Source organism: Macaca nemestrina, chromosome 11 (assembly GCF_043159975.1).
Source record: "Macaca nemestrina isolate mMacNem1 chromosome 11, mMacNem.hap1, whole genome shotgun sequence".
Taxonomy (NCBI): domain Eukaryota; kingdom Metazoa; phylum Chordata; class Mammalia; order Primates; family Cercopithecidae; genus Macaca; species Macaca nemestrina.
In genome coordinates, this window is record NC_092135.1 from 100,568,115 (window position 1) to 100,584,618 (window position 16,504).

The window sequence follows — 16,504 nt, forward strand, 5'->3', positions numbered from 1 at the left end:
CGAGTAGCTGAGATTACAGGCATGAGCCACCATCCCCAGCTAATTTTGTATATTTATTAGAGACAGGGTTTCACCACGTTAGCCAGGCTGGTCTCAAACTCCCGACCTCTGGTGATCCACCTGCCTTGGCCTCCCAAAGTACTGGAGATTATAGGCGATAGGTGTGAGCCACCACGCCCAGCCTATTTTCTGTTGTTCTAATTTGTGAAAGCCATTTATATTAGCCATAGGTCAAAAATTTGGTTTGCACTACTTTTATATAGGTTAAATTAGTTTCAGTTATAAACTCTTACACCTTATATATCAGCAAATCAAGAAAGTTAGACACTGGCTATTCTAATTATAAATTTTTTCACTTTACACATACCTGAGGACTGTCTTCTGCTTTCATCTCCCCTCATCTCTGTATTTCCCATGTCCTCTAGTATGATGTTTATACCTCTCTCAAAAGTCAGCTAAAGCTTTTATTTTGAATGCTTTCAAACTTTTCTTGAATGGTAAGAAAAAAAACCCTTGATGGCCCACCTTGATTTGGCCATTTTTTGCCTCCTGTGTCATTCGGCTCAACCTTCTGCATGCATCTTCTCATCTCCAGTCTCTACTAATAATTTCCCCAAAATTATAATTCATCCCATAGTTACTCTAAGTATTATTTTACTGAATCTTACCCTCCATGTCTTTTCTTGTACTGTATAACAACTTTTTCTTCTTTTCCTCCTGTCATCTCCCTTATAAATAACGGACATTCCCAAGGAATGACAATGACAGCAAAGAACCCATGATAATTGGAGAGCAATTCTGAATCTTTGATCCTTTATTTGAACATCATATTCTGCCTTATACCTTAGGCTCAAGGACTTTTACTGATATGACTCAGACTATCCCAGAAAGATATGCGCCATTACTAGGGTGTGCTTCTTAATGGAGGCCTTTGGAACAACCTAAAAGCTTATATTCTTTTTACCATTTGGCCATTGGAACTTAATTGATAACATAACTTTTGAGTAGGCATCATGCATCTAGAATTATGGAAGTACAGAAAACATATACCATGGTTCTTCCTCTCATAAAACATAATGTCTAGTTATATGAATATACATTTCATAAATATATATTTAATGATGTTACACAACTATAGGGGAGATTTTTAAATTAACTCTTATAAACCAAAATAATAAACATTTATAAAAATTATATCTGATCCACATACATTTTTCAGTAGGCTTAATTCATGTATAACTAACACTTATCAAGTTATTAATTGACACTTGATTATTTGATTAGACTTTTTAACCTTTAGAAAAATATATGTTTGGAAGAAAATGAAAAACGACTCAGACTTTAAAATCAGAGGTGTCAAACTTGGAGAGACAATTTATCATAAATGTACATTCTCAATGTGATACTTTTTTTCTTTCTTTAAGCAACCTGTCACATAATAGGCGTGTGCCAAAAATTGGTCCTTATCCAGATTATTCTTCCTCCTCATACATTGAAGACTCTATCCATCATACCGACAGCATCGTGAAGAATATTTCCTCTGAGCATTCTATGTCCAGCACACCTTTGACTATAGGGGAAAAAAACCGAAATTCGATTAACTATGAACGACAGCAAGCACAAGCTCGAATACCCAGCCCTGAAACAAGTGTCACCAGCCTCTCCACCAACACAACAACCACAAACACCACAGGCCTCACACCAAGTACTGGCATGACTACTATATCTGAGATGCCGTACCCAGATGAAACAAATCTGCATGCCACAAATGTTGCACAGTCAATTGGGCCAACCCCTGTCTGCCTACAGCTGACAGAAGAAGACTTGGAGACCAACAAGCTAGACCCAAAAGAAGTTGATAAGAACCTCAAGGAAAGCTCTGATGAGAATCTCATGGAGCACTCTCTTAAACAGTTCAGTGGGCCAGACCCACTGAGCAGTACTAGTTCTAGCTTGCTTTACCCACTCATAAAACTTGCAGTAGAAGCAACTGGACAGCAGGACTTCACACAGGCTGCAAATGGCCAAGCATGTTTAATTCCTGATGTTCTGCCTACTCAGATCTATCCTCTCCCCAAGCAACAGAACCTTCCCAAGAGACCTACTAGTTTGCCTTTGAACACCAAAAATTCAACAAAGGAGCCCCGGCTAAAATTTGGCAGCAAGCACAAATCAAACTTGAAACAAGTCGAAACTGGAGTTGCCAAGATGAATACAATCAATGCAGCAGAACCTCATGTGGTGACAGTCACCATGAATGGTGTGGCAGGTAGAAACCACAGTGTTAACTCCCATGCTGCCACAACCCAATATGCCAATGGGACAGTACCATCTGGCCAAACAACCAACATAGTGACACATAGGGCCCAAGAAATGTTGCAGAATCAGTTTATCGGTGAGGATACCCGGCTGAATATTAATTCCAGTCCTGATGAGCATGAGCCTTTACTGAGACGAGAACAACAAGTTGGCCATGATGAAGGTGTTCTGGATCGTCTTGTGGACAGGAGGGAACGACCACTAGAAGGTGGCCGAACTAATTCCAATAACAACAACAGCAATCCATGTTCAGAACAAGATGTTCTTACACAGGTTGTTCCAAGCACAGTAGCAGATCCTGGGCCATCAAAGCCCAGAAGAGCACAGAGGCCTAATTCTCTGGATCTTTCAGCCACAAATGTCCTGGATGGCAGCAGTATACAGAGTAAGTGGAGGGATCATATAATCTCTCCTGTGTGTCTTTTGGGGCCATTTAAATAACTATTTAGATCAACTAATAGATATATTTCAACTAGTGATTATTTACCTTTGCCACTTTGTAAATGATCCATTTGAGACCTGGAGCAGTGGCTCACACCTGTAATCCTAGCACTTTGGGAGGCCAAGGGAGGTGGATCACCTGAGGTCAGGAGTTCAAGACCAACTTGGGCAACATGGCAAAACCCCATCTCTACAAAAATACAAAAATTAGCCAGGCTTGGTGGTGTGCACCTGTAATCCCAGCCAAGATCACGACACTTCACTCTAGCCTGGGCAAAAAAGTGAAACTCCATCTCAATAATGAAATAAAATAAAATAAGCCATTTGGGCCAGGCGTGGTAGCTCATGCCTATAATCCTAACACTTTGTGAGGCCGGGGCAGGTGGATCACCTGAGGTCAGGAGTTCGAGACCAGCATGGTGAAACCCCGTCTCTCCTAAAAAATGCAAAAATGGCCAGGCACAGTGGCTCACGCCTGTAACCCAGCACTTTGGGAGGCTGAGGCAGGTGGATCACGAGGTCAGGAGTTCAAGATCAGCCAGGCCAAGATGGTGAAACCCCCGTCTCTACTAAAAATACAAAAAATTAGCCGGGTGTGGTGGTAGACACCTGTAATCCCAGCTACTCAGGAGGCTGAGGCAGAGAATTGCTTGAACCCAGGAGGTGGAGGTTGCAGTGAGCCAAGATTGCACCACTGCACTCCAGCCTGGGTGACAGAGCAAAACTTTGTCTCAAAAAAAAAAAAAAAGCAAAAATTAGCTGGGTGTGGTGGTGCACACCTGTAATCCCAGCTACTTGGGAGGCTGAGGCAGGAGAATTGCCTGAACCCAGGAGGCGGAGGTTGCAGTGAGCTGAGATCACGCCATTGTACTCCAGCCTGGCAGCAAGAGCGAAACTCCATCTCAGGAAAAAAAAAAAAAGCCATTTTGTTGGGCCTCAAAGGTAATTAGACTATTGTAAAGAAAAAAGTAATATTTTTGTCATTGATAATTAAAAAGTCAGTGTCACAATAGTCAGAATAATTGCCCAATTTAATATGTGCTTTATGTGGCTGTTGCTTTATAATGCAACTCACATACTTGCCATGAAAAGTTGAAATTAAGTAAATACCAGTTCAAGAGCTCCAAGTAATGTTATACCAGTATAACCTTTGAAACATTTTATTGCACATATTAATATTGATTATGTCTGCATTTAGGTTTTATCAAACTAACCTTAATAAATCTTTTTTTTTTTTTTTTTTGAAACGAAGTCTCGCTCTGTCGCCCAGGCTGGAGTACAGTGGCCGGATCTCAGCTCACTGCAAGCTCCACCTCCCGGGTTTACGCCATTGTCCTGCCTCAGCCTCCCGAGTAGCTGGGACTACAGGTGCCTGCCACCACACCCGCCTAATTTTTTATGTTTTTAGTAGAGACGGGGTTTCACCATGTCAGCCAGGGTGGTCTCGATCTCCTGACCTCGTGATCCACCTACCTCGGCCTCCCAAAGTGCTGGTATTACAGGCGTGAGCCACCGCGCCTGGCTATACCTTAATGAATCTTAAAGATCCAGAGAAATTTCAGAAAAATTACTATAAAGAAACTGTAGGCTGGGCACTGTGGCTCACGCCTGTAATCCTAGTGCTGTGGAAGACTGAGGTGGGTGGATCACTTGAGGCCAGGAGTTCAAGACTAGCCTGGGCAACATAGCAAAACCCAATCTCTACAAAAAATTTAAAACTTAGTTTGGTGTGGTGGTGAGCGCCTGTAGTTCTAGCTACTTGGGAGGCTGAGGCAGGAGGATCACTTGAGCCCAGGTGTTCAAGGCTGTAGTGAGCCATAATCACACCACTGTACTTCAGCCTGTACAAGAGACAGAGACTCTGAAAAAAAAAAAAAACAAAAAAAAAATTGTAAGATTCTTCTTAGTTTCTTAGTATCATCTTTTTCAAGAGTTATGTATTGAGTCTCTCACATACCTATACTTTTTTTTTTTTTTTTTGAGACAAGGTCTTACTGTTGCCTAGGCTGGAGTGCAGTGGCAAGATCATGGCTCACTGAAGCCTTAACCACCCGGGCTCAGGTCATCCTCCCGCCTCAGCCTCCCAAGTAGCTGGGACTCCATACCTATACTATGGTACTATGAGCCCTGTAGCATCTTAAATAACTTAAACTGATGTTTGATTTCTTGCCCTAAAGGGATTGCAACACAAAACAGGGGAGCTCACCAAAATCTGTAAGTTATTGTTATACAAAATGATTTATTTTAATTAATTAATTAATTTTTTTTGAGACAGTCTTACTCTGTCATCCAGGCTGGATCATGCAATGGCATAATCTCGGCTCACTGCAACCTCTGTCTCCCAGGTTCAAGCGATTCTCTTGCCTCAGCCTCCCGAGTAGCTGGGATTACAGACATGCGCCACCATGCCCTGCTAATTTTTGTGTTTTAGTAAAGGAAGGGTTTCGCCATGTTGGCCAGGCTGGTCTCGAACGCCTGACCTGAGGTGATCCACCCACCTCAGTCTCCCACAGTGCTGGGATTACAGGCATGAGCCACTGCACTCAGCCGATTTCTTTTTTTGACTAAGGCATTTATGAAAAAAAGTTATGTTTTATTTTTCTCTAGGGCTACAAAATGTGTTTGAAAGAAGGATACAGGTTTCAAAAAACAATCAGTAAAATGTAGTCCCTTGCTTGAGCGGCTTATATTATAGACCAGTTGACAGACCCTTATTGCAGGACTCTGAGTCAGTAAGACATCTTGTCAGATAGGCCAGGCGTGGTGGCTCATGCCTGTAATCCCAGCACTTTGGGAGGCTGAGGCGGGCGGATCACCTGAGGTCAGGAGTTCAAGACCAACCTGACCAACATGGAGAAACCCCATCTCTACTAAAAATACAAAATTAGCCAGGCATGATGGTGCATGCCTGTAATCCCAGCTACTTGGGAGGCTGAGGCAGGAGACTCGCTTGAACCCGGGAGGCGGAGGTTGTGGTGATCTGAGATTGTGCCATTGCACTCCAGCCTGGCTACAAGAGTGAAACTCTGTCTCAAAAAAAAAAAAAAAAAGAAATCTTGTCAGATATAGGTAGAGGAAATTACTAAAATATTTGTACTCTAATATTTCTGTCATTCTTCCGAAAAATATTGTACGCCAGGTGCCTTTAAAGTTTGATCCAGGCCGGGCATGGTGGCTCACACCTATAACCCGAGCACTTAGGGAGGCTGAGTCGGGCACATTGCCTGAGCTCAGGAGTTCAAGACCACCCTCGACAAGATGGTGAAACCCCCCGTCTCTACTAAAATACAAAAAATTAGCTAGGCATGGTGGCATGCGCCTGTAGTCCCAGTTACTCAAGAGGCTGAGGCATGAGAATCGCTTGAGCCTGGGAGACAGAGGTTGCAGTGAGTCAAGATCATGCCACTGCACTCCAACCTGGGCTACAGAGTGAGACTCAGTCCCAAAAAAAAAAATTTTTTTTTGATCCACCTTGAGCATTAAATACAATGATTAAATACATTTTACCAAGTTAAGATCTCTACCAAAACCAGAAGATTTGAGAATACAGCTGAGAACTTTAAGTGTTCTCCTCTGATTTTGTGTGTGTGTGTGTGTGTGTGTGTGTGTGTATGTGTGTGTGTTTATCCTTGACTTATAGAATAAGTCAATCAGTTATTAAAAGATTTGGGTTAAAGAGTCTCAAAAATAAGTTGGTTAAGCTTTGCCTAGAAAAACATTGCCTGGCATTATGAATTTCAAGAAATGTTCATTAGCACCCTCCTGAGACATTGGTTTGACCTTTTCTTGAGTTACATCCCTCACCTTTTATTTCTTAAGTCTGTTAAATAGTTCATTTTTCTGCCCTTTTATTTTCAGTAGGTGAGTCAACACAAGATGGCAAATCAGGATCAGGTGAAAAGATCAAGAAACGTGTGAAAACTCCCTATTCTCTTAAGCGGTGGCGCCCCTCCACCTGGGTCATCTCCACTGAATCACTGGACTGTGAAGTCAACAACAATGGCAGTAACAGGGCAGTTCATTCCAAATCCAGCACTGCTGTTTACCTTGCAGAAGGAGGCACTGCCACAACCATGGTGTCTAAAGATATAGGAATGAACTGTCTGTGAAATGTTTTCAAGCCTATGGAGTGAAATTATTTTTTGCATCATTTAAACATGCAGAAGATGTTAAAAAAAAAAAAAAACTGCTTTATCCTCCTGTCAGCACCCCCTCCCACCCCTGCAACAAGGACTTGCTTTAAATAGATTTCAGCTATGCAGAAAAATTTAGCTTATGCTTCCATATTTTTAAATTTTGTTTTTTAAGTTTTGCACTTTTGTTTAGTCTCGCTAAAGTTATATTTGTCTGTTATGACCACAGAGTTATATGTGTGTGTATCAAAAGTGGTCTCAAAATATTTTTTTAAGAAAAAAAGCAAAAACAATGTATTGCTGATAATCAGTTTGGACCAGTTTCTTAAGGTCATTAAAACAGAAGCAAATTAAGACAGGTTTGACTGCAGTGGTATCTGGTATCCATGTTTTATTTCTGGGCACAAGCTAGTTTTTATGTTGATACGTTCCTGAACATACTATCTTGTTGGACATCTTTTCTCTTGTGTTTTGTTTGAATGTGCAATAGTTTATAGGCCACAAATAAGCTTTCTTGTAAGCTCTCTTCCTAACAGGGCACATATTCTTCCATAATATAAACACTTTTCTGCCCCATCTCCCATACTTTTGAAGGTCAGTTCTATGACAGTGAATTTTGCACAGGAGAAGCAGCTACCTGAATTCTTACTTTCTCTCTCCTTATCATGGAGAATACAGAAACACTGTCTGAAAGGGCTCTAAAGAAGGAACTACCAAAACCTGATTTGAAATGCCATTTCTTTTAACCTTCCACATCCTGAATGTTTCCTTCCAGGCATTTTAATAAACTTATTTGCTTCTGGTTTTGGGAGTTCATAAGAGAGACTAGAACAAAGTACAGGACATCAAATATTAGCCATTTCCCATTTTATTTTATTTTTCTATGTATGTTCATGATCCATGTTCATTTATTTAAGAATACATTTTTATTGGTAAGCTTATAGAGCTATACTTATGGAATTTTTAAGTAGGAAAATAAATGGTTAAGACAAAATAGTGTTATAGCTTTCATTCTCTGAATAGGCCATCTTTGACTCATAAAATTATACTTACTGTTTATTATAACTTCAGAAGTAATTTATAGTTCTGAACCTCTAGTATCTTTTACCCTGTTCCCAAGCGAAGACTGGTGACTTTATCTGAAAATGATTCCTCTTCCCATGACCTAAAACACTGTGAGGAAAAATCATTCAAGTGGCATGCCAAGTCCCCATGAAGGAAGGGCTGCTGTCAAACCTAACTTTTTTGAGCAGACTGAGACTAAACTTCTGTCTTTTCAAAATTGTGTTATCTTCCTTAATCCTATTTTCATAATTTTTCCTTTTGCCAGTTTTTCACATTATCTTTGATATGTGAGCAACATTTATTATTTACATTAGAGTATACCTTTTAGTAATAATATGACTTGAAATCATGTTATTTTTAAAAGCCTCCTTTGCTTCTTTCATTACTTATAATCTCTAAAACAAACTCTGCATTTTTTTTAATAAAGCACTTTCTGTCAAATAATGGACTTTTTTCTAAACAGAAATTATTTTCTATTTACAAACTGATGATTTCACTTTAAAAAAAAATTTTTTTTTTTTTATTATCAGAGTACTTAGTAAATGTTATATAGTTAAGTTCTAAGATAGTTCCAGGGATTAAAAGGTTAAGAGGAAAACACAAATCACCAAATTTCTGATTTATGTTTTTATCTCCTGAACAGTATTTTTTCACTCGTATTCCTCTATCTCATCACTTAGCTAAAGACAGCCTAAATTTCCCAATTTTCTGTCATTTGTGATTTACTTGTATATAAGCCTTCTCATTTGCCATGTGCTGTGATCTTACAAGTTAGATGTTACTGTACCTACCATTTATTCAGCTGGATTGCTGAACACTGTTCTGGATTCTTAGAATTAAGATTATCTTGTTAGTGCCCAAGATTTCCACGCTTTGTGTTTTATTGGCCCTTCTCTTGATTCAGCACCTTAACCGATTTTCAGTCTTCTGGCACATAATTTTTTTCACAGTTATTATTCTATTAACAAATTATTTGTATCTTTCCTAGTACATTTTCACTTAGTTCTCTTGCCTTTAAATATCTTTCACATGCATTTTAGGATATTCTTTTCAAATATTTGTAGGACAACTTTGAATCAAAATAAATTATATTCCTTCTCCAGTTTGAAGCATTGAGGGTAAATAACCATTTGAGGTCTAACGGATCTTTTCCTGCCAGAAGAGTGATCTTACGTTCTGCTATATTTGTATTTGGGCCAGTTGATTGTAGGTTTTCCAACATTTTTTAATATTGGGAAAATTATAATAAAATGCTTTAAAAATTAATATGCCAGATTAAAATAACTGAATAGTTTATTTCATTCAAGCATGTTTAAAACAAATAATTTCCTTTCACCAGTTTTTCTTAGTAAACTCCTGAAAAAGTAGGAAAGGTGGAGAGTATATATCATTTTAATAAATTTTAAATTAAATTGTACATCAGACTGTTAAAATCTGTAATATACAAGCAAGCAAAATTAAGTTAATTACTTATATGCTAATACTCATCTGATAATAAATGTTTCTTAAAGTTGACATTTAACTGCTATCACAAAATTTTACATGTAGAAAAGCAGGTCTTTTGAATAAAAGATCATTCAACTAAAAATATTAAAATTTATTTCACTGGATGGTAATGTAACCTTAAAAGCATCATAATAGGTAAAGTCTAATATTAGTTCCCTTAACAAAATCCTAACTGTATACCAGAATTAGGTCACTGAAAGAACTTGATTTGAATTACGTTTAGACAAAAATTACTTAATTGTAAATTCTTAAAACTTTCCAAATGCATAATTGGCAAAAAAAATAAATAAATAAATAAATAAAAAACACTGTTACCCGTGTAGGAAGTTACGAGAAGGCACATACTGAATGCCGAAATATACATATGCTCTTTCTTTTAAACTCAGAACAACCATATGAGCATTGTAATTAATATTCCCATTTTACAGATGAGGAAATTGAAGCTAAGAGAAACTAAGTAATATGCCCAAGGTCCATATCTAGTAATAGACAAAGCTGGGATTTCAGTCGATGTCTACCTCTCTCCACATCTCTTTCATCCATACCACACTGCCTATATGCCATATGACAGGATGTGTTACGGGCTAACATTTATTTTAAAAATTCAGGCCAGGCACAGTGGCTTACGCCTATAATCCCAGCACTTTGGGAGGCCGAGCCGGGTGGATCACAAGGTCAGGAGTTCAAGACCAGCCTGGCCAAGATGGTGAAACTCCATCTCTACTAAAAATATTTTTAAAAAATTAGCCAAGCGTGGTGGTGGGCACTTGTGGTCCCAACTACTCAGGAGGGTGAGGCAGGAGAATTGCTTGAACCCAAGAGGCAGCAGTTGCAGTGAGCTGAGATCACGCCACTGCACTCCAGCCTGGGCGACAGAGTGAGACTCCATCTCAAAAAATAAAAATAAAAATTCAGTCACTATACTCGCACAATTGTCATTTGTGTATATACAAATGACAATTTATATATACAATTGTATTTGTATATATAAGGTAAGCCAAACCACATACCTTAATGATTTGGGAAGTTAGGCAAATATAAGATATGTAGACATATCTATGCTGATTGTTGCTTGAGAAATAATTACTAATTCAAGACAAAACTCAATCCTGTATCTCCCATCATGAATCTTAAAATCATTTCACTTGATTCCTAACATTCTTAAATTGCAGAACTAATGGTAAGGTAAATTTTAAGGAAAAAGTTAAGATAGCTTTTGGGAACAGAGACCTTTCCCTAAACTGATTCCATAATACATTTGGGGGAATTAATTTAACAGAGAATTTCAGTTTCATCAGTCCTTTGAATCCATCTTCAGGACTTCTGCTTTTAATAACTTTAGGAAATTTACTAATCCATAGAACTAATTGAGTAGGCTATAGGAAGGATACAAGGATAATGTCTTTTTTATAAAACAGTTTAGTATAGCTTCTTTACATGTATCCACTTGTTCCAGAAAATGTGCATTGGTTCTGAATGTGAAAATAATTAAAGAGAGAAAGGAACACTTAAGTGTGGGCTTCAGTGGGAATTTTCACAAAAAAATTGGCAAGTTTTTTAAAAAATTATTTTCAAATTTGACTTCTACAGCCAAATGGAATTGGTAGGCTGTAGCTATTACACTGAAATTTCCAGTCTTTTTAAGTGCCTCCTGAAAGCCATTTAAAATGGAAAAATATTTCAATGAACTTTTCTTTTCCTTTTTTCATATTTATGGACATGAATATTTTATTGGAGATCATTAACTACTAGAATTTGAGATTATATTTCTATACAATATTTTTTAAAGTTATGTTGAATTTACTGCCTGTTATGTGCAGGTTATTATGTAACTATTCACAGATTGCTTCATACATTGCTTTATCTTCCCAGCTAACTTATTAAAGTTAGAATCTGTACACACATATTGATTATCTAGACCAGTCATTCTAGAAATTGTAACACTCCCACATAAACGCCAGAAGACTTTTTCAGAATGCAATGTTTTCTAAATATACTGTTTACTGGCAGTTTACTCTTCAGCATATAAGGTTGCATTTTAACTTTTAGATTATGAACTGTGCAAACTTTACCCAAAACTACCTTGCATGATTCCCTCCTAAATATGTTCCTTGATTAAGTAAATCTGGCAAATCACTGTTTGAGCTAGTTACATAAAATTTGTTGTCAAGAGAAGGCCTTTCTACAAGTTTCCAGATTAACAAAGAAAAGAGGAAATCACAGGGCATTTAAGTGCACCTTCCCATTACTTTCCTTAAATCACCTCATAGGCCGGGCGCAGTGGCTGACGCCTGTAATCCCAGCACTTTGGGAGGCCGAGGCGGGTGGATCACGAGGTCAGGAGACTCAGACCATCCTGGCTAACACGAACCCCATCTCTACTAAAAATACAAATAATTAGCCAGGCATGGTGGCACGCGCCTGTAGTCCCAGCTACTTGGGAGGCAGAGATAGGAGAACCGCTTGCACCAGGGAGGCGGAGGTTGCAGTGAGCCGAGATCGCGCCAATGCACTCCAACCTGGGCAACAGAGCAAGACTCCATCGCAAAAAAAAAAAAAAAAAAAAAAAAAAAAATCACCTCATAGTTTATGTCTGACTTACTCCAAACCTCAGTTATCTGATTTGTAGTCTGTGTCAGGAAAGTTTTCTTTATATCCTGTCTCCCTCCTCTTTGATTTTAAATTTTTTTTTTTTACCCAGTAGGACAAAAAAGAGAGCAGCTGGTCATCATCCCCAATATTCTTAGTCTTCAGTATACTTCAGGCCTCTCAATGAACACTTCAGTCTCGGTTCTTCAGATAAAATTGCTTAAGCTCTTTCTCCTCAGTCCTATTTTAATGACTTTATATTTAAGAACATAAAATTATATCTTCTTTTATATTCAAATTCATTACTCCAGTTAAGTAATAGTTTGATAGTTTGATAGAATCGAGAGTTAAGATGTTTCTATTTGAAAGTGGATTCAACCATCAGACTACCAGCAAATCAGCACTTAATTTTTGTATTATCTAACATTTTCTATTGTGGAATTTTATGACTTTATATTCTCATTAGTTATAGCTAAAAAGCCATGCATACAGAATTGTATATCATTTTGCCATTAAAATTGTTTAACTTATATTGCAGCAAGCTTAGTTTTATGATTGAGCCACAACCTTCTACTTATTTTTTGTGTCAAATATTAAACATTAAATGCAAGATTAACTTTCAAAAGCATACCCTACATTAATCAGGTATTATCTATGGACATTTTTGTAGACCACTTTTGAAATACTTATTATTTTGCAACATAGACTGGACTATACAACTTTCATTTAACTTTTAGGTGACTGATTTAAGTTGAGTGTGCATATAGAGAAAAACTTAGAAATTTATCTCATGGCAGATACATTTGAAAGTACTTCAGAAGACTTTATGCTGTATATTAAAACCAGGCTCAAAATAAATCTATCATATCTTTAAAATTCCAATTCTGTTATTACTGTGATGTTTGTAGTGTTACTATTAAACATTGTAAACATACACATTCATTTTTAAAACAACTTGAAACCCATTTTAAAATCTGGGTAAGAGAGAAGGAATCTTCAGAACCAAATTACATCATTAGGGTGTCCAGTTTATGACTGAATTTTTAAGCAAATTACTGTATTTGAAACTACAACTTGATTTGTTTTTCAGTTTTAAAAGGCAACATGTGGGTTTTATCCATTTTATTTGTACCTTTAGATTTCAGAAACATCTTCGTGTTTTAGATTCATTCTACAGACATATTACTTAAAAACTCAGGGCCCCTTTCTTCCCTTTGTACACTGAAAAAGTTCAATTGGTAGCAAGTAAGCAATTAGATCCAGTTGAATATTTAAAGTGTTTGTTGCACAGTTCATTTAATGTTTCATCTTATTTGACTTTTTCACATAGATATATTATCAGATTTCATTAATCATAAAAAGTTGCCCAGTTCTGTAATTACTGAACAGAGGGAATGACTCAACTAATTGGCTACATGTTGCAACAAATTTAGGTCTTTAGAGTTGAAGCACTGACTTAAAACGATTTACATTTCTGTTCTTTGGTCAAATGATCATACATGATATGGGACAAATTGTTTCGTTTTGTTTTTAATAAGAGAACTTAGTAAAGTAGTTCCTCTCAGATAGGATTTTCTCAAGAGACATTTTAACGTTATAAAGCCTTCTAAAAGTGAACTAAATATTTTATAACTTTAGTAATAGCTTGGATGGTTTTGAGAAAATAACCTCTATTTATCACATTGTCAGAGTCAAACAGAATTTTTCTTTGAATCAGACAAGTTCAAGCTCTAAACTGGTATGCTATATACTTAAAATCCTAGGAAGTTATCTGTAACCAATCTCTTGTCTCAGGCTCTTCACCTTGTTACCAATCCTCTTAAGTATGTAAAGGAAACATATTTTTAAAGAAGCTTAACAGTAATAAAAATTACTAAAAGATGCAATTCAAAGATAGATAGGTCCCAGTTTAACATTGAATTGCTTGACTTCTGTGGCTTTTCCTTTTCTGGCCACATTTATTTATTTAAGCAATTTTTGTATGCCTTGTTATTTCATTTCCATAGAGATTATATTGTATCAGTGTTTATGTAAGCTGGAATCATCCTCAGTTTTCTGTTGATAATTTTTCAAATAAAGATACATGGATATTGTAAAATACACTAACTCTTAGGGTGTTGTAGTAGCTGAAACATGGAGATGTGTAGCTGCCATGCTTTTTCTGAATGGACAGGAGAAACATAAGCTACAGAGTATTCATTTCTGAGGATGCTTTTCTGGAAAAAGAAAGGCTAGAAAATACTCCCACTTCCTCAGAACCCTCTTTCTTGTTAACGGGTATCTTTTGTTGGTGTGTTTTGCTCTTACATTACAGATAGACTATCATATATGACTTTATGAATAATTTCAGTTATTTTGCTTTTGTATAAGCTGTCTGAAGCCTTGCTATGCTGTATAAGTTGTGTTTGATGGATCAGTGTGAGTATAAAATAAAGCAAATCACTTTTCTTTTGTATTATCTATGGATGCCACTATGAAAGCTGACATTAAGCCACTAAAGAGTTTTCTATGAATAAGTGTAAGTAAATGCTTTGATATATATAAACCTAAATAAAAAGATTGTATTGATACAGAGACATTGGAGAAGGAGATTTTAAGGCAGTTCTTTAGGTTTAAAAAGGCTTGCTGTAAAATGGTGCATTATTCCGTTTATTAAAGATCATATTAATGACAATAGTAATTGTGTTTTTTTATTTTATGAGGTCACCAGAAATTGTTAGTATGATAATTAGGGAGTTTGCATTAGAATAGTAAATGTTCTATCTAATATGGCTTTCATAACTCAGTATGATACATCAAAAAAATAAACTAAATTTAGTATAATAGTTGCTATTTTCTGACCACCTATTATATGCCAGGCACTGTGTTAGTTATTTTACATATATTGTTGATATTTCTCACAACAATCCTACAAAATATGTATTACTCTTCCCCTTTTATAAATGAAGAAACTGAAAGAGAAATTAAATACTGTGTCCAGTCACAGAACTGGCAAGTGATGAGATTCTAACGCATTTTACGTTTTGCTTTGAACTGCAATTTTCAAGCTCTACTTGTGGCAACAGAAACTCAAAAATAAAAATAAAAATGGCCGGGCATGGTGGCTCACGCCTGTAATCCCAGCACTTTGGGAGGCCGAGGCAGGCGGATCACGTGAGGTCAGGAGTTCGAGACCAGTTTGACCAACCTGGAGAAACCCTGTCTCCACTAAAAATACAAAATTAGCCGGGTGTGGTGGCGTATGCTTGTAATCCCAGCTACTCGGGAGGCTGAGGCAGGAGGAGAATCACTTGAACCTGGGAGGCAGAGGTTACGGTGAGCTGAGATCGCGCCATTCACTCCAGCCTGGGCAATATGAGCGAAACTCCATCTCAAAAATAAATAAATAAATAAATAAATAAATAAATAAATAAAACCGTTCAGTAGTTAGAGTAACCAGGAATACCCATGGAGTAATTTAAGGGTGCAGATAAGCTTTTCCAGATATCAAAACAGCTATTTCTATTGGCCTAATATGGTGTTTGTGCTTCACATCATCAAATAATCTTTTTGGTTGGATCTTAGTATTTTATTGAGAGTTAAGATGTTCAAAAAATAAATAGAAGGCCTTGTTAAAGCAGAATATGAGTTTGTGAAGGCACACGTTGTTTGTCTCCAGGTTAATTCAGTGCGTTAGAGAAGTGTCCTGGAGCAGGATCTCGTGTCAATCTATGGGACAACCATCTTTAAAAAGGTGCTGGGCCACTTTTACCTACATGCCAAGAGAACTTTTGATTGTGGAAAACATGACCTACTCCCATAGGCTCTGTTGTCACCTTAAATAACACTATATTTTAGGGATGGAAATTGTTGCATTCAAGTAAGATGACATGTAAGTGCCCAAGTAAGTGGTAAATTATATGCTCAATATGTGTTTGAAGAGCCAAAGAAGACTTCAGTTCAGGAAATGATGTTGAATAGGGTCTCGAAAGGATGGATGAGACATCAGGAGAAGAAGTGAAGACAGGCAGGGCATGGTGGCTCAGGCGTGTAATTCCAGCACTTTGGGAGGCCAATGCAGGTGGATCAGGAGGTCTGGATTTCAAAATCAGCCTGACCAACATGGTGAAACTCCATCTCTACTAAAGTACAAAAATAAGCCAGGCATGGTGGCACATGCCTGTAATCCCAGCTACTCAGGAGGCTGAGGCAGGAGAATCGCCTGAACCCAGGAGATTGCAGTGAGCCAAGATCACGCCATTGCACTCCAGCCTGGGCGACAGAGCGAGATTCTGTCTCAAAAAAAAAAAGAAAAGTGAAGACAATATTTGAAGTGACCAGAAGTAAGGGAGGACATGGACTGGAAATAAAACAGATGAAGTAGATCCAAACAGATAGTATAATTTTTGAAATTATACAAAGTGTTTGGGCCGCTGTCATAGACAATAGGGAGAACAAAGTTTCTGAGGAAG

The 16,504-nt window shown here is 37.4% G+C and overlaps 1 protein-coding gene across 3 annotated transcripts in view; it reads left to right on the forward strand.

Annotated features, from left to right (window-relative positions):
- Positions 1-14,729, forward strand: part of LOC105468076 (bone morphogenetic protein receptor type 2) — a 210,383-nt gene extending 195,654 nt beyond the window's left edge. For 2 of the 3 annotated variants that reach the window (XM_011718036.3, XM_011718034.3), the window contains 2 exons: positions 1,425-2,704; positions 6,619-14,729. In XM_011718036.3, the coding sequence (XP_011716338.1) occupies positions 1,425-2,704; positions 6,619-6,869 (1,531 nt within the window). In that variant the 3' untranslated portion in view covers positions 6,870-14,729. The remainder of the gene's footprint in view (positions 1-1,424; positions 2,705-6,618) is intronic. The other variant, XM_011718035.3, reaches the window with a different exon arrangement.
- Positions 14,730-16,504: the final 1,775 nt, after the last annotated feature.